Raw genomic sequence first — 24,708 nt, 5'->3', positions numbered from 1 at the left:
ATTATTAGATTTCGTGTTTCAAAATCCAACAATGGAATATATATATTGAACAGGTTATAATTGCTCGTTATTAATAAAAAATAGTAATGGGTAAATGTTTACCAAACAAAATGTTCTGAGAAATGTCTAGTTATCTTTTACTTATTGATTACGATTCGTGTATAATAAGATATTTGATGCTATATCATTGGTTGAAGAATGGTTTATTCTATAAACAATGATACTATACTAATTACACCGATATATTATATAGTGCAATAAAGTATACGTAAGTTTTCTCCTAGACGTCTGAACGAAATTAATTAATTAAATTAAGTAAATTATTAGCGAAGTGTTAACCAACCGTAATTAATTTTTTTCAATAAATTATATGAATATCATATATACGAGTACATTTCTCGTAGCTATAATCGGATATATCGAGAAATGTATACCAACGACTAAAGAGCATTATTAAATTATATTCATATGTTTACAAATTATATCAAGAAACATAGCAGTAATAAACTAACAATAATGACAAAACAATAAGCTCAGCATACATTTTCATTTTAAATATACCTTTAATTGTTTACTTCTTTATTCGTTGGTTCGTGATAGTATGTTCAAAGGTATCAAAGGATGACCACAGTTTGCTTAAGTTTTTAATTATATAGGGACGCAAAATTGCTATGTGTCATTAAAGTATATCTATTATTTTTTTCCAAATCAAACATTGTAAATAATACAATAATATATGGTATGCTATTTAGGAAAAGAATTATTCAAACTCCGATATTATTGTTTTATTTAATAGTAATAATCAGGGATCGGGACTTATAGCACTTAAAATTATTAAAATAAGTCCTTAAAAAAGCGTTTAAAAATATCATTATAAGCACTAAAATAAGCATTCAAAAAAATTCAAATTAAGCAAAAATATTTATTGAAAAAAAAAAAAAAAACTATAAAATTCTTACTAAAAATTCAAGCAAAATAAAAATAATTCTTTATTTTCAAGACTTTAAAGATTTTATGGATTTTCTAAGGGATTTTTCTGAAAAATAAAATGTAAACTATTCTCTCTGTTCTTAATCATTTTAAAATTTGACACTTAGTCCTATTTTCAGAGTTGCAATATCTTTATTAACCTACAACGATGCCTTGGACGGCGACGAACTACGTGACAACGTAGATAAGAATTATTTTTAATTTTAATTCCATCAAAATGACTTTGCAGGAGAAAACTATAAAAACGTAAAAAAAAAACTAGTCAAATAAACAAAAATAATCAGAAAAATTGGATATAAGCATTTTTTTTAAAAAATTGCTGAAAAAAGCAATAAAAGGCACTTTCAAATTTTATAATTGTACGTGATATAACTTGACATATACTTCTATAGCACTCTACATTTTAAGTCAACCCATAAAAATAAGCAAATACTTTTACTCCCGAGTTCTGGTGATAATTATTCAATTTTTAATCAACTCATTAATTATTACAGTGTTATATATTTGAGTTCTTTAACTACATATAGAGAATATAAACTTCATTTTTCTTTATAACAATATGTATTATATTTTTGTTTATATATTAAAACAAGATTATTATTTTTATATTACAGTGGACACAGCGGATCAATCAAATTTATCAAACCGGTTACTTGGTTTCGTTCATTGCATTACTTCTATCAATAACCATTCTTACATATTTCAAGTAAGTAAATATTTCTATTTTAGATTCTAAAAGAAGCTGTTGAACCACATGAATTAGTTCATGCGATGTAATTCTTTTGGACTACTCTTTGCACTACTTAAGTCTCGATAAAAAAGTTAATGGTAACACCTCAAAAAAAGGTTCTGTACTTTTCGCTCATCTAAACATTAAATACTCATAAATAATATTATTCAGCGAAATATTCCACTTAAAAATGTTAAATTAAAAATTTGTGATATCATAAAAAAATAAAACATGATGTTGTGCAGTTATGAACTGAAATTATAAAAAAATAATGTTTCCAAAAACACATTAATTGACCAAAAAAACAAATGTTTCACTCGATAAATTTGTATATTCTAGACGTAAAAACGAAAAACTCTGTGTACGCTTATTAGTCATACCCATTATTTACATTATAATTTTAATAAAAAACATTTTATTAATATTAATTAATCGTCGATGAAAATTATAACAATTTTATTTTAGTTGAATTCAATTCCCCATAAAATATAAAAACATAAATTTTATTAGATGGTATAAATACAACATAAGCCATTTGAGCTTTTATTTTCATTCCGTTGACTATGATTTAGTGCAGTCTAGATGAACAGGCCAAAATTCGAATACTCGTTGCATATTTTATAATTGTGTTCCGTGTTAATATTATTTATCTAACAACATAAAATAACTACTGTCTATTCACTGAAATTTTATATATGTTCGTTGAATGTTATTATATCAAAATTATTAGACAAAAGTGTTGACCATTGTTTGTGTTATTTTTTCTCCAGCGTTATCTATCGTAAATTAAAATGATTTTAAAACCAAAAAACTGTTAAGACTGTTATTTAAACATTTACATTTACTACCGATGAAAAAAATAAGTTATCAAATTGGTTTGAATCTCAATAGAAAATTATGAACACAATACAAGTATAAGCTTTCGTTAAGCGAAATATCGATTTCTAGAAAAATGTGTATATTTTTGTAAATTTTAAAGTTAGATTTTATCGAAAGATTTTTAGAACTACTATAAAATATTAAGCATAAAATTATACGAAAAAATGAGCTACATAATTGGATAGTAAGTTTATGTAGAGAAATACATTTGACAATTATAATCCATAGTAACTTACGAGTATTATGTTAATCATACGTTGTTTGCTTTAAACATAGAAATTTCCAAACTCTGTGGTATCTATAAATTAAGAATAAAATCAATTAAAATTTACATTAAACAAATATACACTTGATGGTTCATATATAGCGGTATATGAAAATATACCATCAAAAGCAGATACTGATAAATTTTGGGCTTCAGTTAACTTAGGTGCTTTATATAATGAATTATATTTTGAAAAATAAAAATCTTTTCGTGTGGATCTAAAAACTCTAAGAAAACTAAAATAATTATAAAAATTAATAAAATGTATTTATTTATTATTATTATTTAATAACAAAAAAAAAATTATAATGATTTAAGTTATTTTAAGTCATTTGTTCTAATTATAATTAGCCATTTTAATAAATTAATTAAATAATTTAATAATTTTACAATAAATCAATTTAAGTGTTTAAAGCCGGTTTCTCTATTATATACCGAATAATTGTTAATTTACACAAATAGCCGAATAGACCGTTCCAACGAGTTCCACAAATCACAAATACAATTATTCACCTAACGTTTGCTGCAATCAATATGTGATCGCTTTGAGATTTACTATTTACGATAAAATAATACAGTTTTGATACTGGATGGTACTGAATGGTACTGATGAGACTTAATGGTAAATAATCGTCGCATCGTGGGAATGGATCGACAAACATCTATTTTTATAATAGAATTTCCTTCGACTCCTGTCAAATAATCCGATAATCTACAGGAATGGGACAAAAACCAAATACTGAATTTTCGCCTTCCCACTGACAGGCAAGTATCTATGAATAGCGAATATTCGCATAATACGAGTTTTAAGAACTGAATTTCAGAAATAGTCTAACATTTTAAAATAGCCCTTGCAACACATGATAATTATTAAAAAACAGAAGTCCTCAATGTGACATTTTGAAATTGAGTTTATGCACTTCTCATACATATTTTGGTAATTACCTATGATTAAAATTAGAATATTTTAACTTTTTTAATTATATTTAAAACCAACAGTATCCTGGTAAAGATAAACTTTTTAAATTGTATTTTTGTAACATTAAACATCTTAAAAAAACTATAGTTTTTAGAACTTTTTCAACGATAACTGTTTGAGCGAGGTCCCGAATCCAAAATTGGTCGGGGTGACCACGCTTCAACTGATGCCGGATATAAAATATCAAGAACAAACAACATACATATACAAAAAAAAAAAACCGAACACGACGGTAATAATATAATCGCACTACGGATTAAAATAAACTGTGTCTACCTGGTGATGACGGCGTGAATTTATAGCCGGCCGCCACCGGGTTAGAAGACAGGTAGAACGATAGGTCAGTTCTAGAATATTCGAGACAATATCTATGATAGATAAGAAGACCGTACCTGTCCATCTTGAATATTCTAGAATATTTGAGACTATATTCTCATCAATTATCGAACTGTACCCAACAATGACACTTAAAAACTAAAAAAAGTACTTACAATTATTAGAACCATTTGAGAAATCAAATTAAGAATTAAATTATCATTAACAATTACTTTTTATATTAACCGAACTATTTAGACCTAACATCTAATTCATAAAAATAATATACAAAAATAAAATATGATTTGTTGTTTATGCTTAATAAAATGAAAGTAAAGTAAATAAGTAATTATAACGTTTTAGAAACAAATGTTTATTTTTAATTCATGTTTTGTCTTGAAAAATAACTTGTTGATTTGTATTAATTTAATGTTGTATTTATATTTTTATATAATAGAGTTAGTAAAATAAAGGATTATTACCTCATTTTGGGTAGATAAAACGATGTCCATATACTCAAAATGATTGAAATTAGGAATTATTGGTTCAATTTATAAAACAGTCCCGCGTTGGAAATCGTTCGATAAGCACGCACTTCAATCGCTCCCTTATCTCTTTAAAGAAAATCCACTATAGTGGATATATATATATATATATATATATATATATATATATATATATATGTATGTTACTATTTTTGTATTTTTCTTTTTACTGTCTTACTTTTTTGTGCGGTTAGTATACATTTTTTACATATAATTAGCGTAAAACATAAATGCTTACGTAAAAACTTTAATATAAATTAAATACGATCGTTTAAAACACTGTTGGACGTCAAGGTTATTGACATATCTGGAAATACTTACGACGTGCGTCGCCTTATCTCGGGTCGGCACAACGACACAGATAAACATAATTATATATCTTAATTATGCCGAAAGCCAAACTCGAACATAAATGAAAACTCCTCAAACACTGATCAATGGACCACACAAACAAATAAACGAAATCATTTTAGTTCTTCAAACGCACCTTCCGAAATGCCATCTCCTAATAAATAAAAAAAAAAAATTAAACATATTTGACTCTCTTAATCGTTACGAAGCGCTCACCCAAAATGAATCAACTGAAAATGTCCCAACTGATGTTAATTCACATACTATTGAAAATTAAATTATTAAACTTCCTCTTCCTATTTTCATTAAGGATGTAGATGATCTTATGTTCAAATCTTATTGAAATAATTGGTGTTAACTACTTTATTTGTAAATCCTAGACCGATCGTCTGAAAGTACAAACTGCAAATCCAACCGCATACAGGGATCTAGTGTACTACCTAAAAACTGAAAAAGCACAGATATATGAATATCACACGTATCAGCTTCAGGAGGATAAATCACTACGCGTTGTAATTCGCAATCTTCATCCGACTACTTCACTGGATCTAATCAAAGAAGAACTTGAAGTTCGTTTCTTTGAAGTAAAACAAGTCATTTATGTCCTTCACAAAATTAAAAAAAACCATCTTTCACTATTCTTCGTGGATCTAATACCAACACCGAGATCTATAGAAATTTTTAAATTGTCTTCACTTTTACATACAAAAATAAAAATTGAAGAACCTTACAAACCAAAAACTATAAGTCAGGGTTACAATTGTCAACAATATGGCCACACTAAAGCATATTGTGGCTACCAACCTCGATGTGTTCGCTGCGGCTCGGATCATCACTCATCTCAATGTCCTAACTCACGAGATCATCCTACAAAATGGGTTCTCTGCTCTCAAAATCATCCAGCCAACTACAAGGGATGTACTATATATAAAGACCTTCAACGCCGAAAAAAAACATTCTTATCAACCCTTTCTAGCAAAAATACTAGGAAAACTAATACTCAAACGTATTCTACCCATTACTGCTGATAAGAAAGTACTACCAAACTATCAATTTGGGTTTTGCACTTTCCATTCTATGGTCCATCAATTGCATAGGGTAGTTGACGATCTTACTCTCAGGAAAAAAATTATACTGCACAGCCGCATTTTTAGACATTTCACAAGTCTTTGATAGGGTGTGGCATGAGGGTCTTTTAAACAAATTAAAAACATTTCTTCCTTCAACCTTCTATCTACTTATAAAATCATATCTAACTGAACGGCCTTTCAAATACGATACGGCTCGGCCATATCAAGTATTGGCAATATAAGGGCTAAAGTCCTCCAGGATGGCATTCTATCTCCCATTCTTTACAACATATTTGTCTCAGATCAACCAATTACATAAGACACATAGTCGCAGACTATGCTGACGATAAGGTAATAATCTCTATGAATCAGGAGCGGACGCAGAAAAAAATTTCAGGGGGGGGGGGTTGAAAAAAGAAGAATAATTACCGTTAGGCCCGTATTTAAAAATTTGGCGCCCCCGGGAATATTATTTTATTAGTCCCCTCCCAAAAAAAAAAAAATAAATATAAATATAAAAATAAATAAATAAATAAATAAATAATAATAATAACACTTTATTTCGTCTATAATCGAGATTCTTTAATATTAAAATATAACTTATAAATGAAAATCGTTTAATACTTTTTTTAATTAACAAATTAAACAAATTATAACATAATAAAACATACTATTTTCTTTTTTTTTATTGTTTTATTTTTTTTTTTTTTCATTAGGTAGGGGACCGTGGGGCAAAATGGGGACGATAAGGTTTTAGTAGGAATACAATGTTAATTTTACATAATATTATTCTAAAACTGGAGTCATATGATCATTATGTTGTCTCATATAATACCACTATCAACTAATAACAATAAAACAATTTTTCACTTAGTAAAAACTAAAAACTTAAAAATTTTATTTTACCCCATTTTGCCACATACATGGGGCAAAATGGGGTATGTTTTATAAAATGAATAAAAATGTTGACAAAACACACATTTTTTGATTTATTTATTATTTTATTAATATACATTTTCTTATTTAATATTAACAAATTATTTTATGAGAAACAAGTATAAAGAAAATAATTAGTAAAAGATATTAGAGTAATGCCTCTACATTGAAAAAAAATTATGAACAAAATTCACATACAAATATAGAGTCTTCTTCTTCATTAATGCCAGCACAAAGATTATGAGCCCATCTCTTACAGAGTGTGCATTTAATCCAGCCATCAATAGACTTCGAGTATAGTTCATTACAATAAAAGCAAATATTATCATCATTTTCTTCATCATCATTTTCAGAACTTGACATTGGAATTTGATTTTTTTTCTTTTTAAGTTTTTTGTCATTTGAACTTCTAGTCATACATTTTTTCTTTTTTTTTCTTCTAATGTGTTTTTTAGTGATATAGATCTTTTAACTGAAGTTAAAGAAGTTTTGTTGATTGATAGAGCCAAAAGTTCATTTTTATACGGTGATTCAGTTAGAATTGCAGTCTTGCCACGTCTCCTAGAATTTCTTTTAGTTGTCTTATTACTTTTTGGAATTGGCATTAAATCTTCTGGTGACGCATTTGGAAAATACTCTACGGTTGAAAAATATTTAATCGTAATTATAAATATGCGTAAAATGTATTTGTTAATACATGGGGCGAAATGGGGACGTCCTCATTTTGCCCCGAACATGTTAACTTCGTTTTGCCCCGACTACATACTTACTTTTTTGATTATTTTCGCACAAGTTCTGATGATTATTAGTATAATTTTTATGAAAATACTATTTTTATATACGTATACTGTACTTATTAATGATTAAAGTTAAAATAATATACTTTCAAGCCGAAAAAAAAATAAAAGTAAAAATCGATGTTTTTATATTACTGTTGTCGCGGTATCACATTTTTCATGTTCTTATGAATAACTCATATTATAATGTAAATTAAATAATTAAATTTTAACTACGATATCTCGATAAGGGAACAATTCTATATAGCTGTTTTAAAAACTCATATTTTCATTATTTCCTTATCATTTAACCATGTCCCCATTTTGCCCCATGGCCCCGTTTTGCCCCACGTTCCCCTACATCATTTTTAAAATTAATTTTGCTAAAATATTTTGCTGCCCTTGGAATTTGACGCCCCCGGACATGTACTTACCCATGCCCCCTCTAAATACGGGCCTGATTACCGTTATTTTGAAATAATTGACTATTGAGTATAGATTGACTATTGTTGATCGTTATCACATGACCATACAACACAAAATTTAGGGAAATCCGTCAGTTATAATATACCATTGTAAATAATATTATATCGATTACGTATATTTACTTATTTTTATTTACTGATAATAAGTGACTTACAAACACGAATTATTTTTACGAAGTATTGCCAAGTTAACAAAATATTTTTTTTCTAGCATATTTTAATCGTATTTTGAACAATTCATTTTTTTTTAAGGAGGTACATAAGATAGGATAACTACGTTTGAAATTAATCATCCATTTGTTTCAGGGGGGGGGGTTGAACCCCTAAAACCCCTTCCTGCGTCCACCACTGCTATGAATAATGACCCATTCATAACGTCTAAAAACCTTCAAACTCACCTAGACTCTATGGAACTATGGAAGACTGGTGTATCAAATGGAAATTTAAAATAAATCATAGCAAATATATCCATACCACAATTACACTCAAAATTGCTCCTCCTCCAGGGGTAACACTTAACGGTATTCCAATTCCATTATCTCCAATAGTTAAATACTTTGGTCTTACGCTAAACAAAATACTAACATGGGCCCAACGTATTCGCGACAAAATATTATCTCTAAACAATCGTCTTCGTATCCTCAAACCGCTAATTTCTAACTAACACACCTCCCCTAATATCAAACTCCTCATTTATAAAACATTAATAAAACCAAATTTGACATACGGCCTTCAGTCACGCGGAAGTGCCAAAAATTCCAATCTCAATAAAATACAATCTTTCCAAAAAATTGCCCTAAGAAAATTAGTAAATGATCCTTTATATGTATCAAATCATACCCATAACACAGACCTTAAAATAAAAACAGTTCAAGAAGAAAGCAAACATTTTTATAATCGATTTCACGACCGTCTTTCCTCTCATTCAAATCTATTAATCAAAAACCTTTCCTCTCAAACGATCCCAGATAGTTCTCTAAGATGTTTAAAACGCAAATGGTGCAATAAATATATGTATATTTATACATATGTTGCAATTGGATAATTTAGTATTGTAATTTGTTGTGATGGATATACCGATGGCTTCGAGTGGAATAATGAGAGGGATCTGTTCATGCTCTGTTGATGATGATACAAAGATGCAGACTGCCCCACTAGCTCTGCCTAGAGGGTCTCGATTCTTGAAATATCCCTGATAATTTTTGAGCTTTGGTTTTTGTGTTGGTTTTTAAAATTTGTTTCCTGAAGGCAGAGCGCCAGAGGTTGAAGATCAGAAACTATAAAATAAATTTCAGGCAGCTTTTTATAATAGCTATTTATATTCCATTGTACTATTATTTCAAAGGGTGCCAGTTTGTCTTATGCATTGTAGGTGGGTAGTATGTGGTTTTGATTTTGAGTGTTTTGGTCATTAAATTATTTTATATCATATATCATTAGTTTAGTTCTTGATATTTGCTGTTTATTGCAGTGGTAGGGTTTGGAAAAGTAGGTTTGCTAACTTGGTAAATTGGAATTTTAAAAAACGGTTGATAGCGATTGGTCGAATTTCTTCTATTAAATTTATAAAAGTGTGTGCGTTTGTGTTGGTTTCTTCAATCAGTAATGAACGTTTATTGATTTTGTTGTGAAGTTTTCAAATATGTATTTAAATTGACAAAAGGTAATGGATATGTTGGAATTATCTTGAAAGCAGTTTTCTAAATTATTAAGTCCCTCATCCAGGTTTTCAACCGTACGTGTAGATGAATTAGAGCGAGAGCTAATTTTGATTTTTTTTTGTGGTTTTAATGTTTTCATGTTTCTGGAGTTTGGGAGTAAGATTGGTGGGCGATGGAGGTGACTTTGAAAATGTTTCGAACATAAGTCGTTTATGAATTGCATTTGGAATTTGAGTATGAGTTTTTTCTTCATTAATTTCAGTGTAAGGCATCTGGAGGTGAATAGACGAGGTGGAGTTGGATGGTGAGAGTTTTGTGTTAGGTGATTCTTCTACATGTTCTGATTCCATGTTTTCTGTTGTATTGAATTGTGTGTTATTTTGTGTTTCTTTAGAGATAATGTTTGTGATTATTTGTGAGTCAGAAGTATTATTTGGAAGTTGAGTATAATAATTATTTTGGTGAACAAGTGGATTTGAACTTAAAGCTGACGTATTTTTGCAGTATGCAGAGGTGTGGCTGGTTTCTTTGCAAAGGTAGCAGGTAAGCATGTCATCGATGATAAATACTCGGTAGTCGATGTCTTCGAAATAGACTACGAGTGAACCGGGTAGTTTTGATATATACTCGTGAGGGATATAGGTCTGTCTTTAGAAGCTTATTATGTGGGACAAGTCATCTGTTGTAAAACTGGTTTTTAAGATAGTGATTGGGGTGAGTGTTTTAATGTTCATGTTGTTAACGCATTTGTAACGTATGAGTGTGGAATTATGGGCGACATTACAAATAATTACTCGTTTTGATTGGTTTTCTAATTTGCAGATTGAAATGGTAAGATTGTTAATAGTAATTGACGGGTTGAGGTTCATAATGTCGTTGACTATGTTTTTCTTTGCAAAATAGACGCAAAAACGGTTATTAGACGTTCTGAACGCAAATTTTATGTTAGCCGGGTTTAGTCGTAATGATTATGTGAGTTGTTATGTTCCTATCATATACATTACCGATCGTCAGCGGCGCGGCGTTCACGATGAGTAGTACTGCTATCGGAAGCTAATTAAGACAGTGCGTGATTAAAATACGAGTGGTCGCAACGGTGTCTAAACACAAAATGTTGAGTCACTTTGTGTGCGATTACATTTCTGTACTATTTTGTTTTTGTTTATAATTAAAGATGGTACGGTTTTCTTTTTCTTTTTATAGGAGCTATTAAATTGTGGTGCCATTTTAATTAAGATATGATTCTTAATTAGCTAAATTTAGATAAGAGAATTTGGCCTGGCAATCGGTTGCTGCGACGTCGCGTAACTGATTAGATGCGTATCTGAATAACTTTTCTTACCTATACGATAATGAATTATAGATTTATTATTTTACTTTTTAAAGTTCCAAAGGGCCGAGCCCTTATGATGTAGTTTCAGTTGTTTTCCAATAGACGAAAATACAGTTGTTCGTTTTGTATAAAATGTAATAATAATTTAATCTAATCACTTTGTATAAACTAGAGATAAATTAAAATTCACAGAGTAACGAGAAACATGTGCGCACGTGACGACAGTTCAACCGACTATAAATATAAACTGAACATTATTAGAACACTTTTAAAGTTTTTTATAATATATGAATTTCGAAGACTAAAATAATATTTCTATGAAATGAAAAATAATTTTTAATATACGAGTACATTAACACTGTACTTCTTGTAATGTTTAAACTTTAATTTTATATAATGTAAAATATTTCCAAGTACATTATAGGTAACATATTTTGTGTTTTAAATACTATTAATGAAACATTTCTACAAATATATAGTTATATAGTAAGTGAAAAATAACTTACAAACTTATTGTTATTTTCGAAACAGTATTATATTTTGTATCAACAATGCAATTGTTAATAAATTGTAATGTAAGATTATTTTGTAACGCATGATTAGACTTGATATTATTTTCAATTACAATTATCAAAATATAAATAGATATTATTTAAAAATAAAAATTATTATTACGTTTTTATTTAATTAATTATATATATACTCGTGTATATCAATTTAAATCGACGTTCCTAAGTTGAATTTTTAAGAGAAAAAAACCACAAAAAAAAAAAAAAAACAAGAATTTTGTATTTATTTAAATGATCCTTACTTTTAAGTATGTTTTAATTCCTGTTTGAGTATAAAAAATCTACTTAAAAAAGTATTCACAAGAAACAAAAAACACAATATCACATAACTACATATATCACCATACTCAGAATATAAAATTGTATGATATACGAATAATAAGAATAACTGTCAAACAAAAAGTGAATAGTTTTTTAATTAATAACTTTTTAATTAAATTTTTCTTGTACATTTTATGAAATTTATTAACAAATATTTATTTCCAAATATTAGAGCTGTCTATATATCAATAAGAACTTTCGATATCATCATAAATATAATATTTCTCGTTGCTATTATGAACTTTGGAAGTATAGTTTCTTGTAATAAATATTATTAATTCTCAGATTAGTAACATAAAACAAATAACAAAATAACTACTGATTATATATTCAAATATTAATGTTAACTGTCGATATTGATATTCACTCTTTATATTGAAAACAATATTTGTGATATCTATAGTATCTATAGTATCGAAAAAATGCATTTGGTTGACTTTTATAACACGAAAATAATAATAAATCAGCTAATGTATTAAAAAAGTAAAAATTAAACTTATAAAAAAATAACCAATTTAACATTACGCATTATGGATTATTTATTCTATTAAAAGAAAATATATTTTCAGGATGTTAGACATCTTTACAATACTTGCACTACTAAACTACTATTCATATGTGATATCTGATTTAAGCTGTGGTATGTGTTATAATTAAAGACCGGATATAATTGCATTAAAAATATCTTAAAATTGCTTTAAAAAGATATCAAAATTACAATGAAATGTATCAAAATTGCAGTATAAATATGTTAAAATTGCAATGAAATATATTAAAATTACATAGTAAAATCATATCAAATATATAATCATTAATTACTTATTTAAATACTATTATGGACATCAATATAGTGTTTACAAAATATATTATTTTTCTAAATTGAAATTTATAATTATATTCATCTCTAAATTGTGTTCTTGAAAATTGTATCGTCTGTTACTTAAAATATATTTATATAATGAAAAAGTACGTTTAACGTCGACACTTGTTATCGATGCATATTTAAAATAGTTAAAAAAATTGGGTGATGTATCTAAATAAACATTTTGATTTTCTATCATAATCTCAGAGTAAGTTTTAATAGTTTTATACCCTTTATTTTTTTCTAAAACATATTTTAATTTATCTTTAACTATTTTTCCATTGGGACCGTGAATATTTATTGAAATGTTTATACTAAATATTTTTATTTAGTTAGTATTTGTTTAGTATTTATACTAAATATGTTTAAACTATTAAGTAATTGACTATTTTATTCTTCTAAACTTAAATATTATATAAATATTATTTTAAAACTTTATTTAACTACTTATAAAAAATTTCATCGTAGTTATATTTTTTATGTAAAATCGCTTTGGAAATAATAATTTGTATATTTTATCATGTGAAGTATACAAAAATTGCAATAATTGCAAAAAATTGCAAAATCGTTAAAAATTTTAAAAAATTGCATTATTAAATTAAATAGGAAGACTGTAATTAATCTGATTCGTATACATATTTGATCAGATTTGATTTACTGGGTATCAATAAAAACTTGCAATATCAATTAAATCCGCTCTTTAGTTATAATAGATGAATAGGGCAATATAACAACCTTCCTATTTTTATTTTTTTATAACAAACAATCTAGATGAATTATATTGAACATTTATATTCATCAATAAGGTAAACATATAAATGTTATTATAAAGTAATCGTATATAAAAATATCATTACTTAAGAGGGAAAAAAAACTATTTACTGTTTATTTATGCGGGATTTTCATTTTTAAAAAACTATTAGTTATTCTAATATTAACGAATAATTATTAACTTTATTTTGTAGTAAACATTTATAATTTTAATCTGGAAATATTGTAAAACTTGTATATATTTATGTATTTAACTTATATAAACGTATAAAACTTTTATATTACACATGAAAAATCAATTTCGAATATAATATCATCGATAACGAGAAAATTGTAATGCAAAACTGAATCTAAATTATTTAAAAAACTGATAAACTAGTACTATTATTTGTTTTTTGAAATAGGCTTGAGGTTTAAAATATAGATAGATAAATAATTTTCACGAAATCGGACATATTTTAATTTGTATTTGCATGTGTTTTGGCGTTTTATAAATTATTACTTTGATGCTGGAAAACTTAACGTTAAAATACGTATGTTCAATATTATAATATTTTATTTTACCTGTAACCATGCGCACGGTAAATATGGACTCTAATGTGTCCTCAAATAAAATATGAATGTTATCGACTATTTGTACAAGCTAATAAATTATCCATTATTATACTATTCATTAAAATATCTGCAGCCATTTACCGAATCAGTAACATTATGATTTCATGAACATTAAGTTAATATGATTTTTTATAATTTGATTTCGTTACTTCAAATTCATTCTGTCATACTAATATGTATCATGAGAAATAATATATCATTTTTATTTGATTACGGTATTCAATGTTTAACATTAATATGTTTTTTCTTGCTATAGGTGTCTAAATAAATTATAATTAATAATTAATATCTCACGTACTAATGCGTAATACGTTTTTAGACTAATTTTGAATTATGTGAATATGTGATTTTCAAAACATTATCCACTCATAATATTGAAAAATATACATCTACATAAAATTTATGTTATATTTACATTTTTTTGAATATAATTTTGAATAAACTATATTATTTAGCTAAAAGTAAACTATACAAAATACAACTTTTGACCAAAAAGAACTGTTAAAATCATCATATCCTTATACATTTATAGACACATATAGCAATAAATAAAATTAACTTTGGATAATAATCTTGCAATATTAATCACTTGGATCGTAATTTTCATATTGCTAAAGTTTTACTTGTTTATACATATTAAAAGTTGAATATAAATAAACAATTTATATGCTTATCTAGCTTATATGTGTGCTATTACATAATATACGAATATTGAACTATTAATTAATTATTTAGTATAATAAATTAATAATTAATAATAAAGTCATTAAATTTAGTATGACTGAATTTGTGTATCAATATGTTGCAAGGTATCCCAACTGCTTTACTTGTCTAACTCAAGACACTCATAAATAACGTACTACTAGTCCGATGTTAGTTACATTTGTATGTACCGTATTGTCTAGATAAATATTTTGGTTCGAAATATGAATTATATATTGTTATATTTAATAAAGAGGACACTTAATTTCTTACATTTTCTCAAAGCAATTTATGTAGTAATTGAATTTAAATTGGATGAAACAATTTTTTTTTTTCAAAACTATTTATTATTTAAGAAAAACACTTAAGCTATGGTTTCTATGGTACGATATGTCGCGGCGACAAGTCGTCGCGACACAACTGGTATTCGGTCAGCGTCCGTTTTTAAACTTGTTCAAGTGCGCACGTATTTTTCATACAATATAATATCATATCATATCACAACGAATAAATATATTTTAAATAATAATAATATTCTTCTTACACTATTATTATTATTAGAAGAAGAAAAACAACAACGACAACAAATTTTAGTTACCTCATCGCCAAACATTAGAAAACCTATGAATTAATTATTTATATATCGGGATAGAGAATAACTGATGATGATCAAATGTCATCTTTTTGAATAATATTTTTATAATTTGGATCTCCAATATTGTAAAGAAGTGTATTATTCTGGACTTCACGAATTAAAATTTCGTCTTCCGGCGCCGAGAATATCAGTGTTGATGCCATTATATTTACAAACGTTTCAATAGTCGTTGTGATGTATCACGGCGACATGTCGTGACAATATAACAACAAAATTAGTAAATAAATGTATTTTCCGATACTCTTCGGGCACAACTTAATCTATAGTTAAAAACAGTTTCTGAATGATTGTCTCTTGCAGATTTTCTAGTGTAGGGCTTCATAATATGTTTGTGTAGATGAAAAGCTTCATCACCTACTATTACATAAAATACTATTATATCTGATCCAGGAAGTTTAATAGGCTGTAAAAATCCGAATGAGCCATTTAAAACTTGTTGCCCTATGTTTGATTTTAAAAACATTCTACTGTCTCCTTCTTTTCCAAAGGATCCGATATCAACAGCAACAAATTTGTAGTTTGCATTCACCATCGCTAGAAGAACTATGGAAAAAAAATCTTTGTAGTTATGGAATAATGACCCTGAGTTACCCGGACATCGGATACGAATATGTTTTTCGTCAATAGCTGAGATACAATTAGAAAAATTCCATTTATAAGTAAATTCTTCTACTTTTTGTTTAAAGTCAATGGTGTTGGTTTCTTTTAAAAAAACTGGCACCAATTTAGTTCTTAAACACGCCAGCGTACTTTTTATTATAATGCTCAAGTAACAATGGCTTACATGAAATGCGAATGATAGCAATCTTAGAGACTCACCAGTAGCAATATATCTATTTAAAAATCAATATAACTAAATTACAAATCTATAAATACCTATTTATAACCAAAAAAATTTAGGAATTATGTACCAACCTAGATGTTACTGCTAATTTTTCTGCCGGCGTTATCGGTTTCCACACAGCATTACTAGGTTTTACCATCAACTCTTTTTTCACCAACGAAAACGAAAATTCAAACTGTTTATAATTGACTCGGAAAAATTCACGAAATTTAATTTCATTATTTTTTAAATGCCGATTAACTAATATTTCAAAAATCCCTCAGTAAAACGATTTTTAAATATTTTATCAGTTGGACTTTTTTTCGTCGATTTCAGTTCAGAAAAATTTTTTCTTCATTTTCTTCATTTAACAGAAGAGCTATAATGTTGTTGTTATTAATAATAACCAACTCCAGGTCAAATTAATTTAAACTTCCAGATTGAATAAAATAATATAATGCAGTACTCACTTGTGTTCTTTTACAAATTAGAAGCTATGCTGAAAATATATTCCATGATCGAAAAAAATAAAGTTGCTGCGACATGTAGTTTCTTATAAAACACTTCATTTAAATTGCTATGCGACATGTCGTACCTTAGAAACCGTACCTTTAAGCTTTGAAAAATCACTATATATCATTGTTTGATTAATCTTTGAAACTGATAATAATTGTGACATCGGTTTTGAGCTCGTCACGCGTTTTTCACGTTCAAATTACCAGGATCAAAAAATGTGGGATAACATATCGATTTCTATGAAAACTCTATAAGGTAAACAAAGGTGAAATTTATTTGTTGTTATTTCACATATCTGATTAATTAACATGCTTTTTATTGTAAAATAATCATAATTAAACAAAATGTATTTGAAATTTAATAAAACTCGTGTTAGTTAATCAGTAGGGCTAGGGACTTCATGCCCTTATAAACCTTAAAATATGTATGCATTTATGCCCTAAATAATCAATAAATATGCTATTAAAATATGCATTTATAAAAAATTAATTAGTAATAAATTATGATATTTTTATATATGATAGATATGATGATCTAAGATAATTTTTTCTTTTTTTCAAATTTGTTTTTATCTTATATTGAGTTTTTATCTAAAACAAAATATTTAAAATGGTTTTAAAAATAAATTAAATTGAAAACATTTTTTTTTATTTTTAATATAGTTATAATTCTTCTAACCTTGAGCATTACATTGGACTATAAGATATTTTCTTAAGTTGGAAAATTTAAATGACTGCCTGTTATCAGCCAAAATATTTTTATATTTAGAAAAGGAACGTTACACGTCTACGGAACTTATTCAGTGGCGTAAAGATAGGGTGGCATGACGGGCAATGGGCCACGGGCCCACGACTCTAGAGGGCCCTTCAAGAAAAAAATAGTACATTCAAAAACAAATCATCATAATAGTGAAATTTATAAATACGATTCTGTTTAAAAATATATGTATATTTTTGTAAAATAAAATAAATTTAATAACTGATCACGATTATGTTTATAAATTATTTTATTTACCAGTCCGTCGACATTGTCGATATTAATATTATTATACATTTAATGATATTGTTATTTGTAAAATGGAAATAACAATGAAGCGTACCGCAATCGCTTGTCTTTGAAACCGAACGTAACATTTATATTTAGATACTAGATCAGATTAGAACTATTCTAGGAAAAAGTGACTGTCGTTTAGTCGTTGTTACTTGATGTTCTTTTAATTTATATTTTATTTTGTTATTAGTCAATGACGTGTCGTTTGGGCTGGTCGTTATGAATCAGTTTTTGCGCTTAAAATTAGATTTGTTGAAATTCAAAAAGCTTTAACAAAAGTTATACTTTGCAACTCTAAGTTAGATGAGCGAAATGAAGCAGATGGGATTAAAAAACAAATTGAAAATCATAATTTTATTTGCACTTTAGTTTTTCAATGTAAAATTTTACAAATTATAAACCTAACTTCTAAAATTCTCCAGTCAAAGTCATTTGATTTAGATAATGCATCTAATTTATTAAAAAACTGTTATGAACAATTAAAAGAATATAGATGTAATTTTAATGATCTCTTGAAAGAAGCAAGTATAGTTGCTAAAAGTTGGTCTATCTCTACAGAGTTTCAAAACAAACGTCGTAAAGTAGTAAAAAGATATTTCGATGAACTATGTACTGATATACGTTTAACTTGTCCAGAAAGCTTATTTCGTGTAACTATTTTTAATAGAACATTGGATATATTAACAAATCAAATAAGTAAACGTTTTTCAAGTTTTCATGAATTAATGCTAAATTTCACATGTTTACAACCATCTTTTCTCACATCAGCAACAGCTTTAGAGCTTTTAAATGAAGCTACAAAGTTGGTAAACAAATATGATAAAGGCATATCAAAAACATTTACAAGTGAAATTTTAGCTGTAAGATCAACTCTTAAAAATCAAATAAATCAACTTAATTCAACTAGAGATCTTGTTCAACTTTTAATGGTGAAAAATCATTCTTTAACAGCCAGTTTCCTAGAAGTATGTACTACTCTTTTATTATTTTTGACAATTCCTGTTACATGTGCAAGCGCGGAACGGTCATTTTGGAAACTAAAAATTATTAAAAGATATTTAAAGAGTAAAATGATACAAGATCGTTTAAGTGGCCTGGCATTAATTTCAATCGAATAAGAAACAGCCCGAGAAGTTGACTTTGAAGATTTAATCGATATGTTTGCCGAAGCAAAAGCAAGAAATTTTGAATATTTAAATTTTGTATTGCTTTGTATATATTTTTTAAACCAAAAAATGTTTAGTAAAATTTTACTATAAAAATAATATTACACTAAACATGTTTTTTATTGTTTGTAGCCTTAAAGGGTAGAATTGTATAGGTGGTTAGTTTTTGAAGGATATTCCTCATATCTCGTTCTTCCAAATTTATAAAACTAAGGGCCCGATTGGATTATTTTGCCACGGGCATTAAAAGTTCTGGTTACGCCACTGAACTTATTGGTGCAAACTTAAAAAATCGTAGGTCACTACTACTAATATCTGCAGACAATCCATCTATAGATTCATTTTTCCATTTAAAATATTCGATATTTTTTGTAGTTAGCCTTAGCTTATGCAGATTCTTCAATTTTTGCAGAATGTATACGTTTTTTGTAGTTTTAATTATTTTAATGCATTCAGTTAGTTCACCAATAAGACACTTAGAGTTCCAAGTCGCGTGATATATGAAGAAATAAATCATAATTTTTTTTTATAAAATTTAAAAACTTATTTCTCCATATGAATAATTGTCAAATTTGCATTTATAAAATGAAAAATGGTCAAATATGCACTTATAAATGAAAAATAGTCAAATATGCAAAATATGCAACTATAAATTTTAAATATTAACTTGTATTGCAATGAAACAAATTTATATATTACTTAGCTATGTTTTGTATAATTATTTAAAATCATGCAAGTTCCTAGAAGTCCCGAGCCCTATTAATCAGATATGTGAAATAAAAACCAATCAATTTCACCATATTTTATTTTACAGATTTCTCGTACAATTCGATATGTCACATCACATTTTCTGATCTTGACGAGTCGGGTGTGAAAAAGGTTTGACAAGCCCAAAATCGATGTCATATAAGATTCACTTGAGAAATTTGCAAGAAATATTTTACAAATATTTATTTTTAGATTCCAAATAATGTTCTAAAGATAATTATAAGATCCAGGTTTTGAAAATATAAAAAAAAAATATTCAAAATACTACTCCAGAGAGTACGCGTATACTGGTTACCTTAATCATTACAGAAAACCCTGCATATATATCTAATAATAATATAAGATAGGTAATGTATTTATTTACTTAAAACATTTCATTCTCGAATTCTTAATGCAACCGTGCATTTTATAAATTATAGATTATCTACTTATTCGATTTCTTCTTGAGAATTATTGTAAATATAAAAAATTGTTAGAAATAGAGATATTTCGGGTACCCGGAAAGTACTCAATTACCAAGTACTCGATATTATAATTTTGACATAGCCCTTACCCAACGTAACACTAAATTTTTACCTGGTTCTTACTCGGTATAATATTGAAATTTTTACTCAGCTGTTAATTGATACCCGATTTATAATCAACTTTCTACCCGAGACATCTATGGTTAGAAATTAGAAATATACGTAATCACTTATAATATGTTGTAGCGTGAACCACGTATGTGTCGCCACCTAGCGGTGCCCAATTATGCAACTGACACCGACGAACCCGCTCTCTTTGATATGCGCGGTGCGTCGCACCTTTCGCGTCAGTTAATATCCAATATATAGAGCGCTCTTTTTTCACTGACGATTTTCTTTCAGAACTTCTTTTTACATTTTCTAATCTTTCAAATTAATTTCGTGATCTCCACTGCTAAAAAATCATTAATATATATCTGTAAGCACTTCTCGAAACTACTCCGCGTCACAATACTTCTTCAATTTAAAAGAAAACTAAGAAAAACCAAAAACATCGCTAACCTACACTCTGCTATACAAATCCAGATCTGACACGCTTAAATACCCGACCAAATAAACTCAAAATCACCTCTCTCGCAGTTGTTCTGTCGAACTTCTATGGGTGCTATGCATATAGAATATATTTCGTTGTATTTCACTATATGTTACGTAGTTCCCCATAGTTAAGTAAAATGACAACTTGCCAGTTGAACTTCATCAACTGTGACGTCATCAACTTCCCTAGCAATACGAACATTAGCCGCCATTCACAGTGCCGCTGCCCGTCGTATTTTATCTTTTTTTACTAACTCAGTCCAGGACATCCCACCACTGGTTCAGCCGCCCGCCACTTTTGCCGCGGACAAGCCAAGCAGCTCTTGCGGTTTGGGAGGAACTGTTCTCCATCATTCATTCAACATTTTAAACTAAAATAATCAGTAATATATCTTCATATAAATGCTATATATGTTTGTGTCATATTTGTAATTTTATAAATAAATATTATTATCATCTATTTATATAAAAACACTGTCTAATATACTTGGAAATATATATATATACGTATACCTTGACGATCCGACACATAGAAGAGAGTCAAACGTTACAATGTAAATCACGTAATAATATATATTATACAGTAAAACCTCCGATATCTTGAAGTCGCAAGAGACCAAAAAAAAAAAAATTCGACATATCGAACATATCGTTACTGAAGGAATTTAAAACATAAATAAAATTTGAAATTAAAATGTTTAATCATGGGGGAAAATGTATATTTATCATATGTACATATTATGAGTATTCGTCATTTGGATAAGTATACATAATGGTCTATGAAAGTAGAAAATCTGTCACTTTTGATTGTTTTTGTTTAATATTATAAGTATTTTTAATAAAACTACCTTAGCTATTAATTGTAGACAAATGTTGTCAGAAACTCCTGACTATTGTTAGACGTATCTTCGAAGTTCATGAATTTATCTCCGTGTAACTTTAACGCCATTATCGGTCACTAGATGAACTAAAATTAAATATCAATGATATTACAATGTTGTGTACACAAGCACTGTCATTCACTTATACCTTATAGTCTGAGGATTTTATACTTTATACAATCTGTCATATATTCGAGTTAGTGAATCGTAATAGGTGGTGGGTACTAGATAATGACTTGAACTTATAGAAAAATTTAACATATAGAAAACTGATATACCGAATTAACTTAACACGTAAGTCCAATACTGAATGATGGAGACTGAAAAAAAAAAATTCGACGTATAGAAACTTCGAGATAGCGAGGTTTCACTGTATTACTATATTACAGTGGTTCCCAAACTTTTTTTTCAACGGTGCCTTTTTTTAGACCCAATTTTGCCACGGTGCCCTGCTGTGAACTACAGTGGCGTAGCCAGGATTTTTCAACGGGGGGGGGGGGGGGGTTACGGTTTAGGTCTATACAATAGGTAAGTATACAAAAAACATATTATTTTAAATTTTTTTGTACTTAATTTAAAGCATTTAAAGTCAAATAATATTTTAATCACATTAAAATTTATATCAACCGTAGTTTTCTTGTTTTAGTCTCTAATTTATTTAGAGTATCATCAGGGTTTATCATTATATCACTGTGTATATTAATCATTGCCAAACCATTCAACCTATTTTTACATATAGTGTTTCGTAAATATGTTTTCAATCTTTTTAATGTTGAAAAAGATTGTTCACTGTTAGCAGTTGTAACTGAGAGGGTCGCTAAAATATGTAAAAGTTTGAAAGTAGAAGGGAAAATTAATATGTTACATTTTTGAAGAGCGTCGATAGCATTTTTTGGTAAATTTTTAGTTTTTGTAAATTTTTGTTGCCAAATTTTAATTTCACTTATAGCTGCTAACACACTTCAATCTAAATCACCTTAATACATTTCAACTAGCAGCTTAATTTTTTCTTCATATTGTATAATATTGGATGATGGTAAAATAACGTTAACATTTTCAATTATAGATCTATGAGATAAAAATCGATTATTTAATTGATTTAAAAAATTATCTATAAATGGAATGAATAAAGATATTTTGTATTAAACCTCAAGCAAATCAACCTGGATATTGCGTCTGTTTTTTTGTTTATTAGTTGTACGAGGAATAGATATTTCAATGTTTAAGGCATCACATTTAGATTTTACATTATAAAATATAATTTTAAATTCACTTTTATCTTTTAATCTTAGTTGTTTAATTATATTTACTACGTCATCAGCAGTTTGAATAGCTTCAACTAAATCTATATTCTTTATCTGAAAAACTTACTTAATGGTAAACTCAAACTCAACACGTGTCCAAGTATATAAATTGCTAATATAAATTCTGGTTGTCTTATAACACAGCAATTGGTATGCTCCTGATGAAGCATCCTTATCAAGCCAAGTACAAACTTCTGATAAACTATCAACTATTGCATTAAATAACTCGAGAAAAATAATTATTGAATCATGTCGGTATACCCATCTTGTTGGACATAACAGTTTCAAACAGTTATGGGTTAATGAAGAACACATACGTCTTATTGATTTGGATAGAAAATACAAACTTATGATGAGAGAAAAACCCGTCTTCATGATAAATTGATAACATGGAATATCGATAGTATAATAATCAACATAATGTTATGTACATATTATTATATTGTTACGTACCATTTTTCAAATAAGAACGGATGTGTATGTATCGTTATCATCCACGGAGGAACAACATAAAATGAGTAATTTATTGTTCTATAATTGGTCACCATTGGTTATCTATTACAGTCAACTATCAACGACACCGTGCATACAGGGAATTGAATAATTAAAAAAAAATTAAATAAAACTAACGGGGGGGGGGGGTTACAACACCCAAAACCCCCCCTGGCTATGTCACTGGTGAACTATATTACAGAACAAAATAAAAAACCTATTGATAATCAATTTTATTAATTTTATTAAAATTGAACTTAATTATAAATTAATACATTTTTAAACTTAAAAAAATAATAAATATATATTATTGTTATTATGATTATAATAATTATATACAATTATTAGAAGGTTAAAATGAGAATATCCGAATATATACTAGAAAATGTTACATTATTTACTATAAAGTTTTTACGAAAACCATAAGAAAAAACAATTGTATACATTTTAAACTATTTGTTATGAACCGTAGACCGCGGTGCTCTTAGAAAGTGATCGTGGTGCCCCTAGGGCACCGCGGTACACAATTTGGGAAACGCTGTTATATTATATACATATTTTATTATACAGATATTTATTATATTAATATATCATTTACATATTATTAATTATTACGTATATTTCGTGTATACACGCGGTGCATAAAAATAAATATTTATAAAATACTATTCTAGATGTAAGACAATTATAAGTTATATTGGATTACGATATTTTATTTTATTAATTACAGTTTTAATTTATTATGTTATGAAAACACTTGTTAGTTATCATTATTTATTTTTCGTAAGTTTACATAGAAATAGTAAATAAAATTTATTTTTCAACCTTTAGTATGGCATA

General features: G+C 27.6%; 1 protein-coding gene across 3 annotated transcripts in view; it reads left to right on the top strand.

The window, feature by feature from the left end:
- Positions 1 to 24,708, top strand: part of LOC112688031 (calcitonin gene-related peptide type 1 receptor-like) — a 222,000-nt gene that overhangs the window by 124,862 nt on the left and 72,430 nt on the right. For all 3 annotated transcript variants that reach the window (XM_025561046.1, XM_025561044.1, XM_025561045.1), the window contains exon 5: positions 1,605 to 1,696. In XM_025561046.1, coding sequence (XP_025416831.1) covers positions 1,605 to 1,696 — 92 coding nt within the window. The remainder of the gene's footprint in view (positions 1 to 1,604; positions 1,697 to 24,708) is intronic.

Source organism: Sipha flava, unplaced genomic scaffold (genome assembly GCF_003268045.1).
Source record: "Sipha flava isolate LNK unplaced genomic scaffold, YSA_version1 36_pilon_pilon, whole genome shotgun sequence".
Classification (NCBI taxonomy): domain Eukaryota; kingdom Metazoa; phylum Arthropoda; class Insecta; order Hemiptera; family Aphididae; genus Sipha; species Sipha flava.
The sequence above is the reverse complement of the archived record's forward strand: the minus strand, read 5'-3'. Positions and strand labels throughout refer to the sequence as shown.